The sequence below is a fragment of the Argopecten irradians genome, chromosome 10 (genome assembly GCF_041381155.1).
Source record: "Argopecten irradians isolate NY chromosome 10, Ai_NY, whole genome shotgun sequence".
Taxonomy (NCBI): Eukaryota; Metazoa; Mollusca; class Bivalvia; order Pectinida; family Pectinidae; genus Argopecten; species Argopecten irradians.
This window is the reverse complement of record NC_091143.1, coordinates 34,425,110-34,453,075: the sequence shown is the minus strand read 5'-3', so window position 1 is coordinate 34,453,075 and position 27,966 is coordinate 34,425,110. Positions and strand designations below refer to the sequence as shown.

Genomic DNA, 27,966 nt, shown 5'->3' with positions numbered 1-27,966 from the left:
ATTTCAGAGGGGTGGCAGGCCCTACCATTTTAAATTCAGAGGGGCGGAAGGTCCTTCCATCAATAAAATTTCAAAGGGTTGGAAGGCCCTTCCATCCATAAAATTTCAGAGGGGTGAAGACTCTGCCATCCATAAAATTTCAGAGGGGTGGCAGGTCCTACCATTTTAAATTCACAGGGGCAGAAGGCTCTACTATCCATCAAATTTCAGAGGGGTGGCAGGCTCAACCAATAGCTCTTGACTATTAGATACAGAAGAACACTTCTTTGAATAGCTCCAAAAATAAACTCTAGTTTAAGAGGAAATAAAAAAGTATACAAAAATGCAACATTGACTAATATTAATACTGACTAAATAACACTGGAGTCACATAAATGTACACGTTACCTAACATTCTGTATCAACATCAGAAGCTTAATAATTGAACCAGATAAGGAATAGTAATTGGAATTACATTAACATAAATAATTTGAATTTATGTATGGAAAAAAGTGTAAATAATTCTGGAAAAAGTGTAACTATCATAAAGAATAATTCAGCATTTATTATCTTTAATAATAATAGAAAGAAAAAAATTGGAAAATGAAAAAAATAATAAACAGACATCTGAAATAATTTAATTACGTTAACATTTACATAATCACAAATTGAACATTTATTCAACTTATAAAAATATATCCGCAAACAAAGAATTTCCTCTATGAATTCAAAATTACGGTATATATATCATACCTTGTAATTAATAGGGAAATGAAACCTTTTCTTAAATATTTCTTCGATTTATAGATCTTATAGATAAAGGATATTATCGAATTATGATAATGTAGATCATCTATATGAATTGCCTATGACTCTAACAATCAAAAGCACCACATGTATACTGGACAATATATATTTGACATCATGTATAATTCAACAATAAAGTTTTCAAAAATTGTTACTAGGATAACAAATTAGTCGTCTTGATAATGGCATAAATCAAAGATTGTTTCAGTAGCACAACAAGTAGTTCTAACTTCTAAGTTCATTTTATCTTTATTTTTGTTTTGTTATTACAGGTTCAGCATAAGGAGCACTAATCTTTGATATCATGATCTTTTCACACACATGCAAGTAATGTCCTTACACAGGGAAGAAAATAGTCCAACATGATGCCTAAGAATTCTTCTCCGGAATCTTCATAACCACCTGAAATTAAAAACAAACATTACTCATAAATAAAAGATGACGTACACAAGATGATTCCAATTTTTGAAATATTTAAATCAATAATTGAGTTGAAGTTATTTCACCCCCCACAACTCATTTGAACTCTTCCATTTCTGAGCCTGGAGCAGTTCATTATGACAATACAGGGGTGAATGAGTCACGATAATAGGTCAAATAGTTATGAGATAAAGTGCACTCTTGATAATCTGAAAATCTGAAAACTTCTGTCCTCAACCCAAATTGTTTGGATTATAAATTTTCCAGACTTCCAGATTTCGTTTACATACATATATAATTAATTTTTCTTTGTTTTCATACCAAATCTGGCTTTCTGATTGGCCAATATTTTTTTTGCATACCACTATGAAAAAAAAATTGTTTGCAAACTTTTGTGAGAATCCGCTACGCGGATTCACACAGTTTGCAAACAATTTTTTTTTCATAACCCGATAAAATTAAAAAATAGTGACATCAATGCTTAATTATTAATCATCATTTCCATCTGGATTTTGAGTTTTCTTGACTATCCATATTCGGAATCTGGATTATCGTGTGGTCACCGAATACAGTATCTCATGCTTTATTGATGAATGAATTATGTTTGTTTTATTTTAAAACATGACAAATATATATAAGATAGTATATATTAAATTAAAATATTTCATCTTTAGAATAATACTTCCTCGAATAAGAATAGACAACATAACTTTATATAAACTTACATTTTTGACTTCCAAATAGTTCTGTAACCCATATTCACCGCTGAAAATAAAATCATTCAATACATTATTCAATCTAGAAACGTTTTGGATAGCACATAAGACCCAAGTGTAAACAAAACTTAACAGAAACTGCTGTGCTTATATATACCCTCAATTTTTCTCTACTCTGCAAAATTTCACAAATATTGAACTGCATAAAACTATTGAAATCTTGGTCTTTGATTCTCTCAAGAAACAAATTATTGATCAAAAACAAAAATATTGTCATTTCCATTGGCCTCCTAGATCAGTATTTAGATAATTTATACTTTTCATCAACATTTAAAGAAACTGTAAGCCAATGACTATTGACATGTATATTTTACAATAACTGTATTAGTTTAAACAAAACTGATTTAAAAGCTAATTTAATATTGGCAATTTACCAAAACCTGTATATAGTCGCCTCAGGTTACCATGGCAACAATACTGGTTTCAATCATTGCCATGCAGTTTCGTTGAGATTTTTTCAGCAGTTACGGATGAGTTGCCTGGAATTTATTTTCTACAGACTAACATGAAGACAAACAGACAGGCACAGATGGACAGATGGACATATTGACAGATGGACAGTCACACAGATTGACAGATCAACAGACACAGACCTGACAGATGGACAAATACACAGATAAACAGATGGACAGACTGAAAAATTGAATGACATAGACTGACAGATGGACAGATGGACATATTGACAGATGGACAGACAAATGGACAGACAGACAGATCAATAGACACACATACAGACTATAACTTTGCAGTATAACAGTTTGTACTTACAGTTCCCTGCCTAGCCCAGACATCTTAAATCCTCCGAAAGGAGCCTGGGGATTCACAACGTTGTAACAGTTCACCCTGTAAAAGATTGTCTCAAACATTTAATTAATCTGAAATATTCATACATAAATCTTACAAGGGCAAAGTTAATTATTCATAACTTCTTCTTTCATGATTAAATAAAAATAATGATTTACTACTATAACACTAATACTATTGATCTTTACCTAATTTTCCATTTTTGGAAATGTTTACCAGTTAAGGAAGTTGTATGAGCAACAACATTGATAATGGGGCAGTTACAGGTATATGTTAAATGAGCCATTGCCATGGAATTGATAGCTACAAATGTAACATGGCATCAAGTTTTGATGACTTAAGAAGAATGGCTTTGTCTCATTAATCAAAGATCAAAATAAGGCGTCATTTTTTAAATGAAAACCTACTAACCACCTTGACTCCTTACTCAAATGTAATAAGGTGCCATTTTCTCACTTCCTTTGATAAGAGGATCTGACAACATCCTATTAGGGGTTCACGTCCAGATGACCTTTGGAAATGGCCAATCAAATTGCTACCTTCAAAATCTTGAAAGTGAATTTCAGGGGACGAAAAAGTTTGAAAAAGCTGTCAGAATTATTTTCGTGAACATAGTCAGCACACCAAAAGAGGTTAACAAAGCTACATGTATATGTATAATGAGATGAAATGACATTTTCAATTATTCTGCATCTAGCAATGTGTAGAAAATGTATTTGATTTGAAGTACAGATAGTAAAAAGGTCATCCGAACATGACCCCTTATGGGACGTTGTCAGATCCTCTATTGAATGGAGTGGTTATAAGGATATGTATGATTCTAAACTTGACCTCGAGCTCTTGTACAAAGGTTACCTATCATTGAATGCTAACCTTAACCTAACATATAGTTGTGACCTTGACCCCTGTTCTATACCTGGTAGGTCTTAGCCTTCAAACAGTATTAGCCTAGAGCAAAGGTCATAGCCTCTGTGATAAATTTAAAGTTGATTTTGACCTTGACCTCTAAGTATATGTCATAGTCTTTGTAATAACAAAGCACCAGCCTTGAACCCTTGGACAAAGGCCATAGCCTCTGTTATAACATACAAAATTGTTCCTTTCTTGACCCCTGGTATATACAGTCAAACCTGTGTAAAAAGGACACCCAGTGGACAAGGCTAACATGTCCTTTATATAGAGGTCAGTGTTTTGACGAGTTGTGTCCCCTGAGAGGTACGTTCAACCATAGCAATCTTTCCATACACAAATACAAGTATTTGTCTCATTTTCTTTTCATTAGTTCATTTTGGAATAAATTAATAGTAACCTAAGTATTATGTAAAGGAATATGTACAGTATATTTATATTTTTCATTTCAATCAAATCAGAAAAAATGAATCTGAAACAATTATTTAATAAATTGTATATACAATGTATACATGTATCTGTGTTTTTTTTATTCACTCGGACTCATTCAAAAATTTCCATATGGGGTTGACAATATCTTGGAAGATTCCATCTTTTCGCCACTCATTGGTCCATACATGTAATTATTCTAAACAAATTGTTAATGAGCCAAGTAAAGTGTCCACGCTGTCTTGAATCTCTGTTATTTCAGACAAAACAAATGTAAACACATGTAGTTGTGAACTGGCTGACATCAAAAAGTCGCTATACAAACAATGGTTCACACCAACGAGTCTCGAAGGTGTATTCCAACACAGATAAAATGCAAACCCCAGAGTGTTATGAAATGTGACATAAGGGAAATAACTCTAATTGACTAACACAGAAGAACACTGCTGATATGGCTTCCTTAGTTGTTTTACCAATGCACAGGTTCAAAATAGGATGTTCGCTGTTTGTATTATAGAATATTTACTATCTTCAGGTTAAATTTAAGTGTCCGCTTTCTTCATAGAAAGTGTCCGCTATACATATTCAATTCATACAGTGATTTTCATTCAAAAAGATGTCTTTTTGTGTCCACTATACTGTACGTTTATGTAGTCTAACTTATATTGAAAGCTCATGTTTTTTTCGAGTGAAAGTACCGACGTTGGGAAAATTTATTTGTGTCTGGTATATGGAAATTTTACCGACTTACAGACTAAATTTAGTGTCTGATGACTGCTTTGAGGAGGTGTCCGCTATATACACGACATTTATATAATAATTTTTGTTGGGGATTCCTAGCACTGTCTGTTATGGACAGGTGTCTGCTATAAAGAGGTGTCCGCTATTGCAGGTTTGACTGTACATAGTAGCCTTCATGATAACATGCCAGACAATACCAGCCTTGACCCCTGTATAAAGGTCATAGCCTCTGTAAGAACCTTAAGGTTAAAGTTGATTGTGACCTTGACCTCTTAGTATATATTAGGTCCTTGCCTTAGTGCTAGCATACCAAAAAGTACCAGCTTAAATACTGTACAAAGGTCAAAACCTAGTTAATTTTGGCCTTGCATGAACTCTTAGTATATAGGTCGTAACCCTTTCTGATAACATACCAGGAAGTATGGCATTGACCTCTATTGTATAGGTCACAATATTAAAGATAACATACCAGACAGTTCCGGCCTTGACCCCTTGAACAAAGGTCATGGCCTTGTCAATGTTTGTGGTGAAGATGGCTGCTCCTAGACCATAAAGTGTATTGTTAGCTCGCTCCAGGACCTCTTCCATATTCTTGAATTTAAAAATCTGCTGCACAGGGCCAAATATCTGGAAATATTTCCAATGTAAATATCATAAATCTGTGGTACAAACAAGAAAATAATCATTAAATTCATGTGTCAAGAATAATCTTTACTTATTAAATAATTATATTTCTTTAAACATTGAGAAATTGGCAGTCTGTGAGAGCGTCTTTGACTACCATTATACATGGACCAACTTAAATGGCAGATTTACAGTATTACCTCCACTTACACTTGCCAAAATATACCCATTAGCAAGATACAGAGGTCTTCACTTTAGCTAGATAAGTTGACAATAAAACAAATAAGCAAGAGGCCCCGAGTATGATCACAGCAAAGGCAGACGATTATGACTTTTGAAGATTTAAATTATGCGTTCTGATACACGCTAGTGGAAAAATTCCACAGTATTTTTACAGCATAGGTCACACTATTAGACATTAAACAAACATAGCATCTAAAAGATAATACAAGAGTTACCTCCTCCTTGGCGATTCTCATGTGATCTTCCACCCCCGAGAACACCGTAGGTTTGATGTAATATCCTTCATCATTAGCCTTCTCGCCCCCATATTCACATTTGGCTCCTTCTTTCTTTCCAGATTCAATCAATTCCAAAATCTTATTGTACTGTTCATCATCAACCTGTAAGACAATCGACAAAGTATTGAATCAACGGTCGATCAGCTTTTTTCAATTTCAATGATAAAATAGCTCTGTCAAAACTGTTCTTCCCGAATTCTTTTACATTGAACTGTGACATAGAGAAATGTTCTTCTACAGTTTTAATTTGAAATGCCTTTTTAAGAAATATTTTATATTCAGAAATGTCCATAAGGTTGAATAATGTTGTTGGCATTGCCGATGTAGAAGTCATTTCTTTTCTGATAGATTCCCCGGGGAAAGAGCTAGCTGATTTGGAAAGAAAAGGATAGCTGATTCCCCCCCTTCCCTAGTTATTTTTCCCACGGGGAAAGAGTGGGCTAGCTAATTCCTGCTCCCCTCTCTTATTTATTTCAAGGGAAGGAAACTACTGACTCGCTGATCTTTCAAGGAAACAAAGAGAGAGAGCATCTCACAGCTAATTTTGCTTAAAATGAGAAAAAATATATTAAAACAAATCCAAATGTGATATGGTGCTGCAAGGATATATTGTTTCTATTGATAGTACCTAATTTGTTCATAGATCAATTTTCTGCAACCATGTAAATGTCCTGTAAAATTGTGAAATTATAAATTCAACAGAAATAACCAGATACGTGTGGGCATTGTATGATTTACCTGGGGACCACTCTGTGTACAACTTTCAAAAGGATTTCCGACCTTTCGACCTTCAGCTTTTGCGATGCTCATTTTGACAAACTCGTCATAAATATCTTCCTGTACGAATGTCCGACTGCCAGCGACACAACACTGACCCATGTTGGTCATCACCGCCTCGTGAGCGAAGTCCACAGCACTGGTCACTAGGAAAATAGGTCAAAGGTCAAAATATAATAAAAACACAGCAGATAAATGCAAATCTAACAATCATGCATTATCTTATCTTAAAAGCATATTTGAAGAACTGACAAATCTTCAATTAGAAGTTTACAGAAAGAATTTAGTATTTTGTGAACTGCTTTATCATTTAATTTTAATTTGTTGAAATATTGATTTTCATTAAAGTGTTTGTAGATCTCTTTTTTTTCATTTCAAATTAGAATTCATTAAACTTTTATTAACAAATTAACATTATATTCAAAAATTTATGATGAGTGAGAGATTTTTTTTTTCATTTGACTAAATATTCACATTCATTCTTTCTATATATAAAGTAATGCAATTAATCTTTATAGGTTAAGACTTACAATCTGCATCGGAGAAGATAATATTCGGACTTTTGCCACCAAGCTCAAGAGTTGGTCGCTTGAGATTTGAACACCCAGCTGCCTGCATGATTAACTGGCCAACCTACAAAACCATAGTGACAAACTTGTCATAAAACCTTCTCAATATCTTAACAAAGTATGAGAATGTGAGGTATTGGCATTATCTTAAGATTTCACTCTGAAGCACTTGATTGCACAAGTTGGCATTATGATGTTTTACCATAGTCACAAAGTGCAATACTAAATTATAGAAAATGTGTATGGGTGAAGACCAAGTTGTGTTGATTACAAAAGTTAAATGTAAATTTGAATAATTATATACAATTATGAACATGTTTTCAGCTGAATATGGAGATTTATCAACCCAAGGAAGTGGTATCTCCTGTAAAACAGATGCAGTAAAACCTGCTTTATCAAAGGACACCTCTCGTATATAAAGGACACCTGTCTATAAAGAACAGATTCATCAACCCCATTTGGAGCAATTTACCACATAATTGACATCTTTATAATGGACACCTGTCTATAAAGAACAGATTCATCAACCCCATTTGGAGCAATTTACCACATAATTGACATCTTTATAATGGACACCTGTCTATAAAGGACAGATTCATCAACCCCATTTGGAGCAATTTACCACATAATTGACATCTTTATAATGGACACCTGTCTATAAAGGACAGATTCATCAACCCCATTTGGAGCAATTTACCACATAATTGACATCTTTATAATGGACACCTGTCTATAAAGGACAGATTCATCAACCCCATTTGGAGCAATTTAATATATAATTGACATCTATATATAGGACGCCTGTCTATAAAGAACAGATTCATCAACCCCATTTGGAGCAATTTACCACATAATTGACATCTTTATAATGGACACCTGTCTATAAAGAACAGATTCATCAACCCCATTTGGAGCAATTTAATATATAATTGACATCTATATATAGGACGCCTGTCTATAAAGAACAGATTCATCAACCCCATTTGGAGCAATTTAATATATAATTGATATCTATATATAGGACGCCTGTCTATAAAGAACAGATTCATCAACCCCATTTGGAGCAATTTACCACATAATTGACATCTTTATAATGGACACCTGTCTATAAAGGGCAGATTCATCAACCCCATTTGGAGCAATTTACCACATAATTGACATCTTTATAATGGACACCTGTCTATAAAGGACAGATTCATCAACCCCATTTGGAGCAATTTAATATATAATTGACATCTATGTATAGGACGCCTGTCTATAAAGAACAGATTCATCAACCCCATTTGGAGCAATTTACCACATAATTGACATCTTTATAATGGCTTTATAATGGACACCCGTCTATAAAGGACAGATTCAACAACCCCATTTGGAGCAATTTAATATATAATTGACATCTATATATAGGACGCCTGTCTATAAAGGACAAACTCTTCTACCCTATTTGCAGCAATTGACTACATAATTGAACTCTATATATAAAGGACACCTGTCTACAAAGGACATTTTTGCTATGCCCATTTGGTGTCCTTTACATAAACATTTTATTGTAATGATTCCAGATTTGCATATCACAATGTTATCTGTGCTTGCGGGTAGGTACTGATTATGACGTTATGTTTTTGCGAGCATAACGTCATATTTTTCAGAGAAAATGACATGAATTGCGCTCACAAAATAATGACGTAACAATCGATACCTACCCGCAAGGGAGCTAACTCTGTAATATGCAAAGAATTAGAAGAGTGTCAGCTTTTCTACCTCTGTTGATCCAGTGAATGCCACTTTGCCTACATCCATGTGAGAAGAGATGGCAGCACCTGCTGTAGGTCCATAGCCTGGTACAATATTGACTACACCTTTAGGAAAGCCAGCCTGGGGTAGTATACCAAAGATCATACATATTTAAGCTTATAATGATTTGTATGACAATAATTGTCATACAACATACTGCATGATGTGTGGATTTTTTTTTGGTCTGCAAATCCAGAATGTATAGTCATCATTTGTCTCAAAAATGCAATTTACCAATACAAATAAATCTAAACAAATCTTAAAATGATAAATACAAAAGTATCCATGCAAAGCATATAAAAGCTTCTATTTCAATAATAAAATTAAATCAGATATAGCCAGTTAATGGATTTTTTTTTTTATATTTTTTTTTATTTCAATACGACAAAAATTGATTTTAATGAAATCAAACTTTGCAAGGTGACAGTGTCTTAACACGTTACATTTCCATGGTAACCAAGCATTATCAATGTATCAAATTATAGACATCCACATGTTACACCAATTGAACAAAATCTATTCAAAAGTTATATAATACAGGTATTCAAGTTTCATTGGCCATTTTATAAAAACCTGTGTATAATGACCTAAATGGTTACCATGGCAACAAAAATTTTGTCTACAATTACAGACTGGTAACATACCTCCAGGAGAAGTTGAGCACAATACAGTGCAGTGAGGGGTGTCTGCTCAGCGGGCTTCACCACAACAACATTTCCTGTAGCTAGGGCTGGGGCAATCTTCCAGGCAAACATAGGCACGGGGTAGTTCCACTGTAACAAGCAGATTCAGTTAGAGCAAATTACATTAAAATTGAGTTGGTTTTATTAGTTCAATGTCCTATCAACAACCAGGGTCAGTTAAGGGTTTTTTGAGTGGAGGAAAGCCAGAGTACCCGGAGAAAAAACACTAACCAACTGTCAGTACCTGGCAACTGCACCATTTCTCCTCTCCTCAGTTACAGGAATTATTATACCTCATGTTTATAATAGTGTCTGTGAATAGTTGAAGCACATCACATAGCCGCGAAATAAAACATCATATTTCCTTTGGGTGCATGCCTGCATGGTGACCTTCATCTTTCACGGGAATTTATCTCCCCTCTCCATTGTAAAATGATGATGGACAAAGCGTAAAACAGAACTTTAACTCATCACAATTTTCTTTTTTTTTAAATTACGAATTGCCAATTAATTATTAAATGCATTTTACTTACCGGAATGATCTGCCCACAGACACCAATGGGTTCATGTCGAGTGAAACTGAAGAAGTCTCCATCTGCAAAGAATAATCGCAACACAGTTAAATAATACTGGCCGAGTAAAGGGAAGGGAGATAACTCTGATAGATCTGAATATTTTAGGTATACAGGTACATTATGCCATTCGATTTTATACTGCCTTTCTTCAACATCTATGAATATGTACTATAGGAATCTTCCAACAATATTAAAGATGCTCCACCGCTAACAAATGGTATTTTTTCACTATAAAAAACCGGAGGAGACGATTTGGTATTTTTCTTCAGTTACAAAAGTTACTTACTTTACACCATTACCATCATTGAAAAGTTTGAGCTTCTAATTTTACCTCAAGTTAAAAATATTAAAAATAATTAATTGCATCCCGAAAAATTTCCATGGCATTATATTTTATATGGAATGAAGTACTGATTGCGCATACACCAAAGTCAAAATAAATTATTTTACATTATTTTTTGTGTTAATTAGACATATGTCCACACGATTAAACACAAATTTTTGTTCAAATGATGAATATCATTTATGCTCTGTCGGTGGTGGAGCATCTATAAACAATCCTGTAGTATAAAATATATAAATATTTTTCTTAGAGCAAATACATATACGGTAAGTGATAATTTTGACAACAGTGTGATAATTTTGACAACAATGTGAATTTTATTCATTGTCGTTCCAATAACTTACTAATTGGGATCGTTTTGCCATGTATCTTGTCAGCCCATCCAGCATAATATCTGCAACAGTCGGCTGAGAAGAAGACCTCACCATATGCCATTTTGAATGGTTTGCCATTGTCTAGGGTTTCTAAACTCTACAAAATCAACAAACATATATAATTAAAGTGTAAATAGGTATTGGGATACAAATCCTTTAAGATCAAGTCAATGTTACCAGTCAGCCTATTCATTTTAAACCTAAGATAGATAATAATTAATTTATTTCTTACAGGATCCGACACATTAGGGATCACATTCTGGTGACCTTTTAGATTGACCATTCAAATTACCACTTCAAAATTTCTTGAAGGGGATAAAATAGATTGCAAGAAATGTCAGCAACATTTTCTTGTGTGTAGTCATCTCACCTAAAGAACACAATATAGCTACCGTATATATATGCATGCATGGACAAAATGTCATTTTCAGTTGAAGCACCAGCTAATTGTTATGTAAGATGCAATTGACCTCATGTACAACACAATTATGTAAAGGTCGTCAGACCGTGACCCGTTATGGGATGTTGTTGGAGCCTCGATCTATGAAACAAAATAATCAGTGTTTTATTTAGAATGTTTCCTTTTTAATTAGACTTAAAACTTTACATGTATATAATTCTGAAGAGCCATTATGACATGGCGAAAATGCTAACATATGTGTCGTTGTTATTGTTATTTTTATTGTATTTCTACAACATAGTCCATCTGGACTCACATATTCTTTTTACTATAAATACATGTATACAATATACTAAGAGACAAGATGAAAAGATGATCAATGTAAGGAACCCCTAATATAAAATGAAGATCCTTTAAAACTCTACTAGAAATGACAATTACATGTGTAAGCTTTTTAAGCTGCCATTTTGCATAATCATCTTCAAATCCAAATGTGACGTCAGTTTCTTATCATGTCACCGCAATCAACACTTAACTTTATTAATTATGAAATACTGTAACACTTCAAAAAGAAACTTATTTAAAAACACTGCAATTGGACAAAATCACTAGATATCCTATTTGATAAATTTGCAATAATATTATAGATACATATTAAAAAGATCACGATCCATATTATCAAAATTTAATTTTCTCCTCTTCGAGATAAATTGTGCATTTTTTGAAAGATTGTGTTTAAGCGTCCCTATTGATGTCAATGTAAGCTAAAAAGTCAGCACATCAGAATTATTGATTATTGATTAAATTACTTACTCCAATGTACACAGCATCTCGCTCCAATAAGTCCGCAAACTTCATCAGTAGCTTTCCGCGTTTGCTGGCATCCATTCGTCGCCATGGTGATCCTAGTTTAAATGCCTCTTTGGCTGCAGCGACAGCTTTATCAATGTCCGCCTGACAAGTTATAACCAAAACAGGCGTAAATTTTGAGGCTTTTATACTTCTTGTCACCGACGTCATTTAGCATGGTGCGCATTTTGATATGCAATATGGAATCAATGTATGTTAGAATTACTATCAGAAAGTACCGTCAATGTATACAGGACACCTCTATATAAAGGACACCTCGAAATGAATGACACCTCTATATAAAGGACACCTCTAAATGAATGACACCTCTATATAAAGGACAAAATCATCGAACCCTTATTATTAGAATTCACTTACATATCATTGAACTCTGCATAAAGAAAAACAGTCTATAATAGACAATTCTACTATGTCCCTTTAGTGTCCTTTATATACAGGTTTGATTGAACTTTGAAATTATATCAGACTTCACAATTGTATGCTTTACAGTGATAAAAAAATATTGATCAGACCACAGGGACCTGGCACGATGTTTTTAACTAACAGTATACATATATATGTATAATAGTATCAAGGGTATGAACTTGGCGGTCGAGAAAAACAAACCTATTTTTTTTAAAACCGTGATTATTTTAATAAATGGGTTCTATACAACATTAAAGTATATCTTACCTTAAAGAGAAATAATTTATCTTTCCATTGAGTGCTTGATGAACAAAATTGGCCAAGTATTGACAAGTTATGGCTTGATAAATCGGGGAATTTACGAAAAGTATGCTAGGTAGACATTTCCCTGGTTAAAGTAAGTGAGCTACACGATCTTAAAATAGAGTTTCTACAAAGTACGGGTCATGACACCTCCAAAGGAGATTGCGGATGAACACACTTATGTATACTGTTTACCACCACAAGCGTAGATTTTGTGATTTTAGCTTGGTTATTGTGGTACCCATTAGAGGCAAGACGACATTTCGACCGGACAGGGAAATGTCTACCTAGCATATTTTTCGTAAATTTCCCAATTCATCAAGCCATAACTTCATCAATACTTGGCCATTTTTGTTCATCAAGCACTCATTGGAAAGATAAATTATTTCTCTTTAAGGTAAAATATACATCAATGGTGTATAGAGCCAATCTATTAAGATAATTAAGGTTTTAAAAAAATAGGTCCGTTTTTCTCGACTGCCGAGTTCATACCCTTGATACTATAATATATGTATGCATACTGTTGGTTAGAAATTTTCATTCCAGGTCCTTGTGGATCAGACCAGGGAAAAGAACCCTGAGCCTTCATCACAGGAGCGAACTGGACACAACTCAACAGCCAAAAGTGAGGCGGTGTCAAAGGAGACGTTAGGTATATAGACTAATATTTGTAAACACATCTCGATCTTCTTGATTAATTACTTGGTATATCAGCTACCAGACTAAACTGGTGCTAAAATTACTGCTCTGGGTCAGATACTATAATAGTTTGAGTCCTATACAACTAATATATATATAACTTACACAATAAGTCCAGGACACAAGTCTATTGAATTAATTCTATTCTGATCATGTAAATATTGGAAAATTTTAGCAAATGTGCGAGTGATGTAGTGAATCGATTATGGCTCTCGCAATGAAACTATTTAATAAGATATAAGGAGAGACAGCTCTGTATGAAAACTGTTAAGAGGTATATAGCACAACAAATATACTGGTCAGCAAAATAGCGTCCGATAAGAAATCGGCTGACCAGTCGATTCATGTTATGGGAGTATATATTAACATATATAAGCAAACAGCTAATATCCATCAAGGTATGACATTACAATGTCACAAAGTATATATATGCCAGTCAATGAGAAAATTGCCCTAGGTCTGATCACACTGTGTATCCAATATATATCTGTCATTTTGTGATAGTGCAAGCTATTTTCTCGGAGAAAATTATTATTACTATTGTTTCAATCTTTACCATGCAGCTTTTGTTAAGGTATGGTTAAAATTTTTGCTTTGTCCTGCAATTTTTAATATTTAATCCATAAGGTCAAATTATCTCAGATATAAACTTCTGGTGAAGGAAAGTCAGAGTGCCCAGAGAAAAAAACATGGACTACAAATTTATATGGCCATATAACTTAAGCTGTTCCACAAATGTTAATTGATTTTTCGGACTGAAGTTCCAACCCTTGAGATGAAAACAAACTCCAAACATTTGATTACCTACCTATTCTATTTACAGTAGTGTCTTTTAGGGCTTTTTCATGGTAGCTTATTGCTATCCAGATCTGCCAAATGTTTTATTATTTTCAGGCAAATTTTCCTTTAGCTTGCAGTGATAATGTAATGAAGAGACCATCTTGCATTTACCGTATTCGCTATAACTAGTGCCCAGGATTAGTGAACCAAAATGGAGGTTGTGGATGACAAAAATCAGCAATATTTAACTCTTTCTGTACTCATGACACATTAATCTGTTACTATAAATTAGAAATGCCTATGACTTTTCACCTTTGAGACACATTATTTTGTCATGATAAATTTGTAAAAGACTTGCCAGTTCATATCAAGTATAAGGATACAACTATCATATGTTGTAAAACGTTGTTAAATCCATGAGATGGAGGCATTTTTACAACTTCAATCCCTTCTTCAGAAAAGATGATGGGAGCTTATAGAGGGAGGGATGCTAATCATGGCAAATACCGTATATAAATACTTGTTGTACAAATGTGTATGCCCCCCAAATCATACCAAATTAAGTAGTGTTTGCCATAACTTCTCTATAATATCGAGGACTTGCTCTTTTTCACTATTCAGTAACACATAACTTCTCTACAATATCGAGGACTTGCTCTTTTTGACTATACAGTAACACTTTCAATGCATTATTTACAAAATACATGTACCTCATTATAAATGTAAACTGTTCTGTTACCTTATCTCCTTCTTGAACATTGGCAATCTTCTGTTTGGTTGCCGGGTTTATAGTAGGAAAGGTCTTACCACTAACGGAGTCAACCCACTCATTATTGATGAAGATCTGCAAAATAAATAAAACAATAATTTCATTGAAGTAGCTGGTACCTATTAATCTATTGAGTGTTTTGTTTAAATCATTATGAGGTAAAAACGGTATTAAGCTAGTATATAGATAATCTGAAAAAAAAAGCCAAAATAAATTCAAAGTAAAATCAAAATCATTTCTATGGAATATATATTCAGCCACTATAGGGCCTTCTTTAGTCCAAAATGACACTAACACAACGTGTTCGTCTACATGTTTGTTTACATCTATCTCATTGTTTTAAAGACTTTTAATCAAAATACCTGTATGAAGCTGGCAGAAAATGTTTTATAACGGTAAATTTCAGGACACATAAATTCTAGAATAACACCTATAGCTATATATTGTTCCATGCTCTTGAACTTTAAAGCTACACTTTACGTAACTATCAACAAAAAATCAAGATAAATTTGACTCCGATATTGTTAGTATTTGTAGATGTAGTTGAAATTAAGATTTTTAATAACTTTGGTACAGCAGTTGCTGAAAGTCGATACATGTAAACATGCCTTCATTTTAAACTGGTCGCCATAGAAGTTACGATTATTACCGAACGGAAGTTGGAAAGTTCATGACCCGTTTTCGGAAGAGTTCGGACAGACGTTACGTAGTAACGGTAGTCACATGACGTTCTCGGCAACGACGTTACAATGTCAGCTAACTTTGGCTTGTTTGACTAAGTGTGACCCACCTAGCGATGTTTAATATTTATTTGATTTTTATCAAATTATTCCGAATCATAATCGCTCATCTTGACTTCGATTTAGTCCTGTTTCTGCATCATTCTTCTAAATCATGAAAAAAATAAGAAAGATGCGGATATTGGGACTTAAAGCATATGATGCATAATACCACTTTCTTCATACAAGATGTGTTTTAAAATTGGAAACTGAACTACATTGCATTTTGACAGCTTTTTTTCATGAAACACATGAAAATATATCTTTATGGGAAAAGGATTCTCAATTCTGAGTAATACTTGGGATTAACATTTTACAAATGTATACCAGTAATCATATTGAGTTTTCGTTGCAACAGCCACACCCCCAATCGCTCAATCATGTAGACAATTTTACTATTTGCAGAATTTTATTGCATTTTTTTCGTCTTGAAGTCACTCAACCATGTAACAAGAGTTTTACTATTTGTTGGGTTTTAACACATTTATGTATTTATGAAAAGTCGCTCAACCATGTAACAAGTTTTACTATTTGTTGGCTTTTAACATATTTATCTGTATTTATAAAAAAGTCACTCAACCATGTAACAAAAGTTTTACTACTTGTTGGGTTTTAACACATCTGTCCGTATCTGTAGTTGCTCAACCATGTAACAATATTTTGTACTATATGGTAGGTTTGATTACATTGATCCGCATAATTAAACTCCTCCCCTTGTCTGGGTTTTTAACGAAAGAATTTATTAACTTGAAATCATCGCTATTCAGTACACTATACTACATTTTTGTATTTAGCCTACCAGTTTAAATGTAGCTGTCACTCTAAACACATTTTATTTCTGGCTCACAAAGTGAATGATTATATAGAGTCATGTTGAATACACAGATCTTTGACTTGTAGTGATGATAGTATACTGCTCACGGCTCTATATACAACATAAAGGGCGCCTATTGGAGTGTGCACAAAACATGAAAATATCGACATTTAAATGTCATCTCAATTGAACAGCTGCATTTCAATGAATACCAATTGCAACCAACCCCACCCCAAATCCCTTTCCGCCACCTTGTAAATAGCAAATCTAATATTTGTATAAAATGAATGGAAAAAGCAAAGAAAATCATATGAAATAATTTATACTTTTTTCTTAACAAATTTAATTTGCAGTCAATTGATAAACTTGATGATTTATGTGATTTAGAATCATATCTGCACTTTTGAAATTATAAATTTGAAATGAAACTAAAAATAAAACAGGCTTTATTGAAAATGTTCACATATTATGAAATTCAACCTTAAATATAAAAAAATTTAAAAATATCTCAGATGTTGTTCAATGATACATATCTTAATCTTCATACCAAGTAATAAAATTGTATAAGGAATTTTATTTATAATACATTAAATTCATTTTTATATAACTCCCTCTTATAGTCATATCAATACCTAGTACTTTGTATTAAAATTGAGTTGGATAAAGAGTTTTTGTCGTTGTAAATTTTCACCTGGAAGATAAACATTCTCACCTGGAGGAGACTTTTATGCAAATTTAAGTTTTATAGGATGAACACAGGTATAATCATGCAAATTAGTTAGCATTGGATATAATGAAATGCGATACCATAACAGGTTTATGTAAATTGTGTACATCAGTACAAAATGACATACAGTACTATATTCAATTCAATAAGCACCTAGGATGCTTAAAGGTTTAAGAAAATTAAGGGGGTGCTTTATTTGAAAATTAAAATCTTTGAAAAAAATTAATTTATCCATGTAACCATTGATTTGCAAATAAATAAATCAATAAATATAACAAAAGCAAATGGAGTTAATAGTAGTTTGGTTTGCATTTTATTTTTAATTAGATTACTTTTAATACAAGGTACAATGTTTCGATAAGTGACATCTTATTAATTACGGTATATAGGGCCTCGAGAAGAATGTTTAGATGGATGATGGTACTTATTATGACATTGTAAAATTATATCTTTTTAACCTATCAAATAAAGAAATGTGTATATGCCAGTGTGTTTGTGATGTATTTTTCTGATGGTAGTGATTTATAATGTCATGTGCTCTCTCTATAAAGTCGGTCCTAAATCTAGGTCAGACAAACAAGGTCTTTCTAATCTATACCTTATTCAACCCAATAAGCGCCCATGTCCCTACAAGCGCCCTTCCCCTTTTTGAGGCCTCAATTTCCATTGCCCAGGCATAAATAAGGACCAAAACTACATAAAACGGTATAAATTTGCAATAATTTTGACTTATTAGCACCTTTTAAATTTTATCAAATTTTTAAGCGCCCTGGGCGCTTATTGGGTCGATTACGGTAAATATACAAACATGTACTATGAAGTACAACTGTTCTACCTTGTAGGGACAAATTGTTATCAGTAATGTCAAATAAAAACATTCATGCACACTTGTTGTTAACAGGGGTGAAATTCTGGATCTGAGATGACAGGTGCTCCAACAATGTTAGAGGTATAGCACGACAAGACATTTTTGATCATTACGTTGTGGTATTGCCCATAAGAAGTTTCTCAATATTGAGATCTAATATTATTGGATTAAGATAACAGGTAGACAGACTGAGATCCCTTTAGGACCCCGAAGATCACACATGTTACAATGTGGTCTTTATAGGTATTAACATTTGTTATTTACAGGTCAATCTCGGCCAAGAAGATTTATAATTGATAAACTTATCATTTGTTGTTATTACCCCTAAGATTTCATAGTGGACTAGTCTACTCTTTGATTTTGGATAAGTCTTAAAGTGTCTTCAGGGGGTTAATGAGTTCCACACTTTGGAACAGATTAAAATGTCAGACAGGACGGCATTGACATTACCTTTATAAGATAGAGTTCTATTAAAGGGTGTGAAAAGATATAATATGAGGTTTAGAAGGGGATAACAGAAACTGAAAGAAAGGAATGGGTCAGAGATGTTGAGTTCAGGTTAAAAAATGTGAAAGAGAGGAGAATGTTAGGGAAGCTGGAGGAGCTCAGTAAGAGATGGAGGGGTGGAAGGGAGAAAGAGGAGCTCAGATAAGGAACGAAGGGGAGAAAAAGAAGCTGAGATAAGGGATCGAGGGGTGGAAGGGAGAAAGAGGAGCTCAGGTAAGGAATGAAGGGGAGAAAAGGGAGCTCAGTAAGGGATGGAGGGGTGGAAGGGAGAAAGAGGAGCTCAGGTAAGGAATGAAGGGGAGAAAAAGAAGCTGAGTAAGGGATCGAGGGGAGGAAGGGAGAGAGGGGAGCTCAGGTAAGGAATGAAGGGGAGAAAAGAAAGCTCAGTAATGGATCGAGGGGAGGAAGGAAAGAGGGGAGCTCAGGAAAGGGATGGAGGGGAGGAAGGGAAAGAGGGGAGCTCAGGTAAGAGATGAAGGGGAGAAAGGAAGAGAGGAGAGCTCAGGTAAGGGATGGAGAGGGGGAGGATGGAAGAGAGGGAAGCTCAGGTAAGAGATGGAGGGGAGGAAGGAAAAGAGGGGAGCTCAGGTAAGAGATAGAGGGGAGGAAGGAAGAGAGGAGAGCTCAGGTAAGGGATGGAGAGGGGGAGGATGGAAGAGAGGGAAGCTCAGGTAAGAGATGGAGAGAAGGAAGGAAAAGAAAGGAGCTCAGGTAAGAGATGGAGGGAGGAAGGAAGAGAGGGGATCTCAGGAAAGGGATGGAAGGGAGGAAGGGAAAGAGGGGAGCTCAGGTAAGAGATGGAGGTGAGGAAGGAAGGAGAGAGAGAGAGCTCAGGTAAGGGATGGAGGGGAGGAAGGAAGAGAGGGAAGCTCAGGTAAGACATGGAGGGGAGGAAGGAAAGAGGGAGCTCAGGTAAGAGATGTAGGGGAGGAAGGAAGAGAGGGGAGCTCAGGTAAGGGATGGAGGGGGGGAAGGAAGAATGGGAAGCTCAGGTAAGAATGAATGGGAGGGGGAGAAAGAGAAGCTCGGTAAGAGATGGAGGGGAGTAAGGAAGAGAAGAGAGCTCAGGTAAGGGATGGAGGGGGGAAGATGGAAGAGAGGGAAGCTCAAGTAAGAGATGGAGGGGAGGAAGAAAGAGGGAGCTCAGGTAAGAGATGGAGGGGAGGAGGAAGAGAGGAGCTCAGAAGGAGGAGGAGAGGAAGAGGGACTCAGGTAAGAGATGGAGGGAGGAGATGGAGAGAAGAGAGGGAAGCTCAGGTAAGAGATGGAGGGGAGGAAGGAAAAGAGGGAGCTCAGGAGATGGGGGAGGAAGGAAGAGAGGGAGCTCAGGAAAGGGATGGAGGGGGGGAGGAAAGAAGGGAAGCTCATGGGAGAAGAGAGGGGGACCTGGAAGGGGAGGGAGGAAGGAAGAGAAGAGCTCAGGTAAGGGATGGAGGGGGGAGGAAGGAAGAGAGGGAAGCTCAGGTAAGAGATGGAGGGGAGGAAGGAAAAGAGGGGAGCTCAGGTAAGAGATAGAGGGGAGGAAGGAAGAGAGGGGAGCTCAGGAAAGGGATGGAGGGGAGGAAGGGAAAGAGGGGAGCTCAGGTAAGAGATGGAGGTGAGGAAGGAAGAGAGGAGAGCTCAGGTAAGGATGGAGGGGAGGAAGGAAGAGAGGGAAGCTCAGGTAAGAGATGGAGGGGAGGAAGGAAAAGAGGAGAGCTCAGGTAAGAGATGGAGGGGAGGAAGGAAGAGAGGGAGCTCAGGAAAGAGATGAGGGAAGGAAGGAAGAGAGGGAGCTCAGGAAAGAGATGGAGGGGGGAGGAAAGGAAAGAAGGAAAGAAAGAGAGAAGCTCAGGTAAGAGATGGAGGGGAGGAAGGAAGAGAGGGAGCTCAGGTAAGGGATGGAGGGGGGAGGATGGAAGAGAGGGAAGCTCAGGTAAGAGATGGAAGCAGGGGAAAAGAGGGAGCTCAAAGAGATGGAGGGGAGACTCAGGTAAGGGATGGAGGGGGGGAGGAAGGAAGAGATGGGAGCTCAGGTAAGGGATGGAGGGGAGGAACAGGAAAGAGAGAAGCTCAGGTAAGAGATGGAGGGGAGGAAGGAAGAGAAGAGAGCTCAGGTAAGGGATGGAGGGGGAGGAAGGAAGAGAGGGAAGCTCAGGTAAGAGATGGAGGGGAGGAAGGAAAGAGGGGAGCTCAGGTAAGAGATGGAGGGAGGAAGGAAGAGAGGGAAGCTCAGGTAAAGGGATGGAGGGGAGGAAGGAAAGAGGGGAGCTCAGGTAAGAGATGGAGGGGAGGAAGGAAGAGAGGAGAGCTCAGGTAAGGATGGAGGGGAGGAAGGAAGAGAGGGAAGCTCAGGTAAGAGATGGAGGGGAGGAAGGAAAAGAGGGGAGCTCAGGTAAGAGATGGAGGGGAGGAAGGAAGAGAGGGGAGCTCAGGAAAGGGATGGAGGGGGGGAGGATGGAAGAATGGGAAGCTTAGGTAAGGAATGCATGGGGAGGAACAGAAAGAGAGAAGCTCAGGTAAGAGATGGAGGGGAGGAAGGAAGAGAAGAGAGCTCAGGTAAGAGGGATGGAGGGGGAGGAAGGAATGGAGAGGAAGGGAAGCTCAGGTAAGAGATGGAGGGGAAGGAAAGAGGGAGCTCAGGTAAGAGATGGAGGGGAGGAAGGAAGAGAGGGGAGCTCAGGTAAGGATGGAGGGGAGGAGGAGAAGAGGAAGCTCAGGTAAGAGGGAGGGAGAGAGGGGTAAGGAGGAGGGAGAAGAAGAGGAGAGCTCAGGTAAGGATGGAGGGGAGGAGGAAGAGAGGGAGCTCAGGTAAGAGATGGAGGGGAGGAAGGAAAAGAGGGAGCTCAGGTAAGAGGAGAGGGGGAGGAGGAAGAGAGGGAGCTCAGGAAAGGATGGGGGAGGAAGGGAAAGAGGGGAGACTCAGGTAAGAGATGGAGGGGAGGAAGGAAGAGAGGAGAGCTCAGGTAAGGATGGAGGGGAGGAAGGAAGAGAGGGAAGCTCAGGTAAGGGATGGAGGGGGGAGGAAGGAAGAGAGGGGAGCTCAGGTAAGAGATGGAGGGAGGGAAGGAAGAGAGGGGAGCTCAGGTAAGAGATGGAGGGGAGGAAGGAAGAGAGGGAAGCTCAGGTAAGGGATGGAGGGGGAGGAAGGAAGAGAGGGAAGCTCAGGTAAGGAGATGGAGGGGAGGAAGGAAGAGAGGGAGCTCAGGTAAGGGATGGAGGGGAGGAAGGAAGAGAGGGAGCTCAGGTAAGGGATGGAGGGGGGAGGAAGAGAGAGGGAAGCTCAGGTAAGAGATGGAGGGGAGGAAGGAAGAGAGGGGAGCTCAGGTAAGGATGGAGGGAGGAAGGAAGAGAGGGAAGCTCAGGTAAAGGATGGAGGGGAGGAAGGAAGAGAGGGAAGCTCAGGTAAGGGATGGAGGGGAGGAAGGAAGAGAGGAAAGCTCAGGTAAGGGATGGAGGGGAGGAAGGAAGAGAGGGGAGCTCAGGTAAGGGATGGAGGGGAGGAAGGAAGAGAGGGGAGCTCAGGTAAGGGATGGAGGGGAGGAAGGAAGAGAGGAGAGCTCAGGTAAGGGATGGAGGGGGAGGAAGGAAGAGAGGGAAGCTCAGGTAAGAGATGGAGGGGAGGAAGGAAGAGAGGAGAGCTCAGGTAAGAGATGGAGGGGAGGAAGGAAGAGAGGGAAGCTCAGGTAAGGGATGGAGGGGAGGAAGGAAGAGAGGGAAGCTCAGGTAAGGGATGGAGGGGAGGAAGGAAGAGAGGGAAGCTCAGGTAAGGGATGGAGGGGAGGAAGGAAGAGAGGAGAGCTCAGGTAAGGGATGGAGGGGAGGAAGGAAGAGAGGGAAGCTCAGGTAAGAGATGGAGGGGAGGTAGGAAGAGAGGGAAGCTCAAGTAAGAGATGGAGGGGAGGAAGAAAGAGAGGAGAGCTCAGGAAAGGGATTTGGGGAGGATGGAAGAGAGGAGAGCTCAGGTAAGGGATGGAGGGAGGAAGGAAGAGAGGGGAGCTCAGGTAAGGGATGGAGGGGAGGAAGGAAGAGAGGAGAGCTCAGGTAAGGGATGGAGGGGAGGAAGGAAGAGAGGGAAGCTCAGGTAAGAGATGGAGGGGAGGAAGGAAGAGAGGAGAGCTCAGGTAAGGGATGGAGGGGAGGAAGGAAGAGAGGAGAGCTCAGGTAAGGGATGGAGGGGAGGAAGGAAGAGAGGGTAGCTCAGGTAAGGGAGGGAGGGGAGGAAGGAAGAGAGGGAAGCTCAGGAAAGGGATGGAGGGGGGGAGGAAGAGAGGGAAGCTCAGGTAAGGGATGGAGGGGAGGAAGGAAGAGAGGAAAGCTCAGGTAAGGGATGGAGGGGAGGAAAGAAGAGAGGGGACCTCAGGTAAGGAAGGGGGAGGAAGGAAGAGAGGGAAGCTCAGGTAAGGAATGGAGGGAGGAAGGAAGAGAGGGAAGCTCAGGTAAGAGATGGAAGGAAGGAAAGAAGAGAGGGGAGCTCAGGTAAGAGATGGAGGGGAGGAAGGAAGAGAGAAAAGTTCAGGTAATAGATGGAGGGAAGGAAGGAAGAGAGGGGAGCTCAGGTAAGGGAGGGAGGAAAGGAAGGAAGAGAGAGAAGCTCAGGTAAGGGAGGGAGGGGAGGAAGGAAGAGAGGGAAGCTCAGGTAAGAGATGGAGGGGAGGAAGAAAGAGATGAGAGCTCAGGTAAGGGAGGGAGGAGAGGAAGGAAGAGAGGGAAGCTCAGGTAAGAGATGAAAGGGAGGAAGGAAAAGAGGAGAGCTCAGGTAAGAGATGGAGGGGAGGAACAGAGAGGGGAGCTCAGGAAAGGGATGGTGGGATGAGAGATAGGGGAGCTCAGTAATGGATGGAGGGAATGAAGGATGAGCAGGGAGCTCAGGAAAGGGATTGGGGGAGGAGAAAGAGGGGAGCTCAGTAAGGGATGGATGGGTGGAAGGAAGAGAGGGGGAGCTCTGGTAAGAGATGGAAGGGAGGAAGGAAGAGATGGGAACTCAGGAAAGGGAGGGAGGAGAGGAAGGAAGAGAGGGAAGCTCAGGTAAGAGATGAAAGGGAGGAAGGAAAAGAGGAGAGCTCAGGTAAGGGAGGGAGGGGGGAAGAAAGAGAGGGAAGCTCATGTAAGAGATGGAGGGGAGGAACCGAGAGGGGAGCTCAGGAAAGGGATGGTGGGATGAGAGATAGGGGAGCTCAGTAATGGATGGAGGGGATGAAGGATGAGCAGGGAGCTCAGGAAAGGGATTGGGGGGAGGAGAAAGAGGGGAGCTCAGTAAGGGATGGATGGGTGGAAGGAAGAGAGGGGGAGCTCTGGTAAGAGATGGAAGGGAGGAAGGAAGAGATGGGAGCTCAGGAAAGGGATGGGGGGAGGAGAGAGAGGGGAGCTCAGTAAGGGATGGAGGGTGGAAGGAAGAGAGAGGGAGCTCAGGTAAGGGAGGGAGGGGGGAAGAAAGAGAAGGAAGCTCAGGTAAGAGATGGAGGGGAGGAACAGAGAGGGGAGCTCAGGAAAGGGATGGTGGGATGAGAGATAGGGGAGCTCAGTAATGGATGGAGGGGATGAAGGATGAGCAGGGAGCTCAGGAAAGGGATTGGGGGGAGGAGAAAGAGGGGAGCTCAGTAAGGGATGGATGGGTGGAAGGAAGAGAGGGGGAGCTCTGGTAAGAGATGGAAGGGAGGAAGGAAGAGATGGGAGCTCAGGAAAGGGATGGGGGAGGAGAGAGAGGGGAGCTCAGTAAGGGATGGAGGGGTGGAAGGAAGAAAGGGGAGCTCAGGAAAGGGATGGAGGGGAGGAAGGAAGAGAGGGGAGCTCAGGTAATTAAGGGATGGAGAGGAGGCAGGAAGAAAGGGGAGCTTAGTAAGAGATGGAGGGGAGGAAGACAGAGGAAAGTTAAGGTAAGGGATAGAGGGGAGAGAGAGGAGCTCAGGTAAGGGATGAAGGAGAGAGAAGTTCAGTAAGGGATAGAGGGGAAGAAGGAAGAGAGAGGAGCTTAGGTAAGGAATAGAGGGGGAGGAACAGAGAGAGGGGAGCTCAGTTCAGAAAAGGATGGAGGGGAGGAATGCGGAGGAATGTGCAGGTAAGGGATAGAGGGGAGGAAGAGACAGAGAGGAGCTTAGGTAAGGGATGGAGGGGAGAGAGGGAGCTCAGTAATGGATGGAGGTCTGGGTTAAAGTGGTGATGTACAGTAGATATGGAGGGGGTGGGGGTTAAATGTCAAGAATATTAAAGTGAGAACATGATATGATCATTGACCATCAGAGATAAAGTTTACATTTATCTACTATATAACAATCCTTATGATGAGTCTGAAATAATGCAGGCTTCACAGCTGCTGTCATCTGATCAGCTGTTTTGAAAAGGTCATAGCACATAGTTCATGACCTCTGACCTTAAATATAATCATATTTGATCTTTCATTACAGAGCTATGTATATAAGATGACATATATCAAGGACATATACCTCACTTATAAATCCTTGCAAGTATATACATATAATTCTTTCATACCTACGGATATAATAATGGCTGGTCTAGGGCAATACACTCATGTCACCTGAAGCTGTATTTCATGGCTACCCATGCAATAAAGCCTCGTGACGTCACAAGTCAACAAAACTATTTCCTCGGTAAAATTTTAGCATTTTTTTCACAAACTTGAAATGGTTTTACTATAAAAGATGCAAACAACGGAATTTTTGTTGAAAATATCACGTAATGAAAAATTGACTTTCAGCCGTGGATTTTTTAAAATTTATTTCAAAATGGCTGGATATAGTTGAAAAATTGCAAAAAAATCGTCAAGGTATGGAAGAAAAATACTCTTTCATCAGTGGATATGAAGGATAGGGATATTCTACCCTCGGGATCACAAAATGTTGCAAAACCCTCGGCAAACCTCGGGTTTTACTACTTTTTGTGACCCTCGGGTAGAATATCCCTATCCTTCATATTCACATATGAAAGAGTCTTATAATATATATAAAGATATTCAGGTGTCAATGGCTCAAATGCCGATGCATTCTATATCTATGTCAAGACTGTTGCTCCAATTAAATGAAAATGAGATGTAAAGTAATTTATTCCATAAATAATGTTTAAATGAAAATTGGATAAAATTGCTGTTCCATGAAATAATTTACACGAAGGAACAATGTCTAGATTCTTTTACATTTTATGATTGAGCACACAAAAAAATGTAGAATACTGTTGTAGTCACTTAAGTTTGGTTTTATCTTTAAAGGGTTCTTTTTTGTTAATAAAAAAGAATGATATTAAAGTGACTTCAGCTAGATACGTATACATTAATTGACAATAAATCTCAAATAAATATATATGAATTTGATTGCAATTGGTTTTAGGTATACTTATAAAACCCAAGATTGACTTGACTAAATGTAACACATGTGTAGAATGACAATTTTTAAACTATATGTAAACTTCACTGGCCATACAAATGTTCAATGTATAATTATGTAACTTAAGAGCTAAAGAGAGTTGATATTTATGTTACATTTTCAATTGTAAATTAATAATTAAGTGCATTAATTCTACAATAGAATCAAATTTTATGATATATTACACAGAATCTTCTTACTTTTAGATACTTATAATTATATAATCACAAATAAATAAAATTACACTAGGCCTTTGTTACCGATCATGATCTAGCTGTGCAGACAATGCAATTTGCCTGTAGTAGAAATTGTCAGTTGTAGGGTCTATGCCTGAATTATCAACGTCCAATTATGATTCAACATATATAATTTATAGTCTATTCTGAGTTTCTTTTGACCCTCGAGCTCGCACCAGACGAATCGACACAGCACTTCTTACAATGTACGTAACAATTATCATGTCTACCTGTAATTTTTGCTTTCATTCTGCACGCAGTGTAATTGACAACTGTAATTAAATATCTCTTAGTATTGTACCTGTGTGTATTTGATCTCTGGCTCACGAATAGGTTCTGGTAAATCTCCCATTTTCCTTAATTTAACAAGTGAATGACCAACGTCAGCTGCACCGTGCGTGTGTTCACGAATAGCTGTAACGAACGAACTCTTCTTTTCGTGACCTATATTCTAACATATCGGTCACGTGACTTGTCACTACAGGGAATATGTACGATCAACGAATTGGAGAAGAGTAATTTATCAAAACCATACGATAAAACACGCGTGTCTCAACCCGAAAAAAGGACATGGATCTCACTTATAAATCCTTGATTGAAACACGTCTATAAAAACGAATAGAAGTGCCAGTGTACAAACAGAAACATATCGATAACAATACATGTATATCATTTAAAATATGTTTTTCATATTTATAAATGTCCTCTACAGTCAAATACGTTTACCCCTCTATATGTACATAATTGTAGGTATTTTATGTGTAGTAAATGTCCTGTATATGTAGGTATTTGATGTGTAGTAAATGTCCTGTATATGTAGGTATTTGATGTGTAGTAAATGTCCTCTATGTGTAGGTATTTGATGTGTAGTAAATGTCCTCTATATGTAGGTATTTGATGTGTAGTAAATGTCCTGTATATGTAGGTATTTGATGTGTAGTAAATGTCCTCTATATGTAGGTATTTGATGTGTAGTAAATGTCCTGTATATGTAGGTATTTGATGTGTAGTAAATGTCCTCTATATGTAGGTATTTGATGTGTAGTAAATGTCCAGTATATGTAGGTATTTGATGTGTAGTAAATGTCCAGTATATGTAGGTATTTAATGTGTAATAAGTGTCCTGTATATGTAGGTATTTGATGTCTAGTAAATGTCCTGTATATGTAGGTATTTGATGTGTAGTAAATGTCCAGTATATGTAGGTATTTGATGTGTAGTAAATGTTCTCTATGTGTAGGTTTTGATGTGTAGTAAATGTCCTGTAAATGTAGGTATTTGTAGGTATTTGATGTGTAGTAAATGTCCAGTATATGAAGGTATTTAATG

At 38.0% G+C, this 27,966-nt stretch overlaps 1 protein-coding gene across 1 annotated transcript; it reads right to left on the bottom strand.

Annotated features, from left to right (window-relative positions):
* Nucleotides 1-603: 603 nt before the first annotated feature.
* Nucleotides 604-27,096, bottom strand: LOC138333717 (aldehyde dehydrogenase, mitochondrial-like). Its single transcript, XM_069282272.1, has 14 exons — nt 26,939-27,096; nt 15,322-15,426; nt 12,339-12,479; nt 11,096-11,222; nt 10,367-10,428; nt 9,795-9,923; nt 9,118-9,231; nt 7,318-7,420; nt 6,749-6,933; nt 5,948-6,112; nt 5,335-5,492; nt 2,751-2,825; nt 1,932-1,971; nt 604-1,188 (listed from the first exon to the last, which is right to left on the bottom strand). The coding sequence occupies exons 1-14, from the start codon at nt 26,987-26,989 to the stop codon at nt 1,156-1,158; spliced, it is 1,488 nt and encodes a 495-aa protein (XP_069138373.1). The 5' UTR covers nt 26,990-27,096; the 3' UTR covers nt 604-1,155.
* Nucleotides 27,097-27,966: the final 870 nt, after the last annotated feature.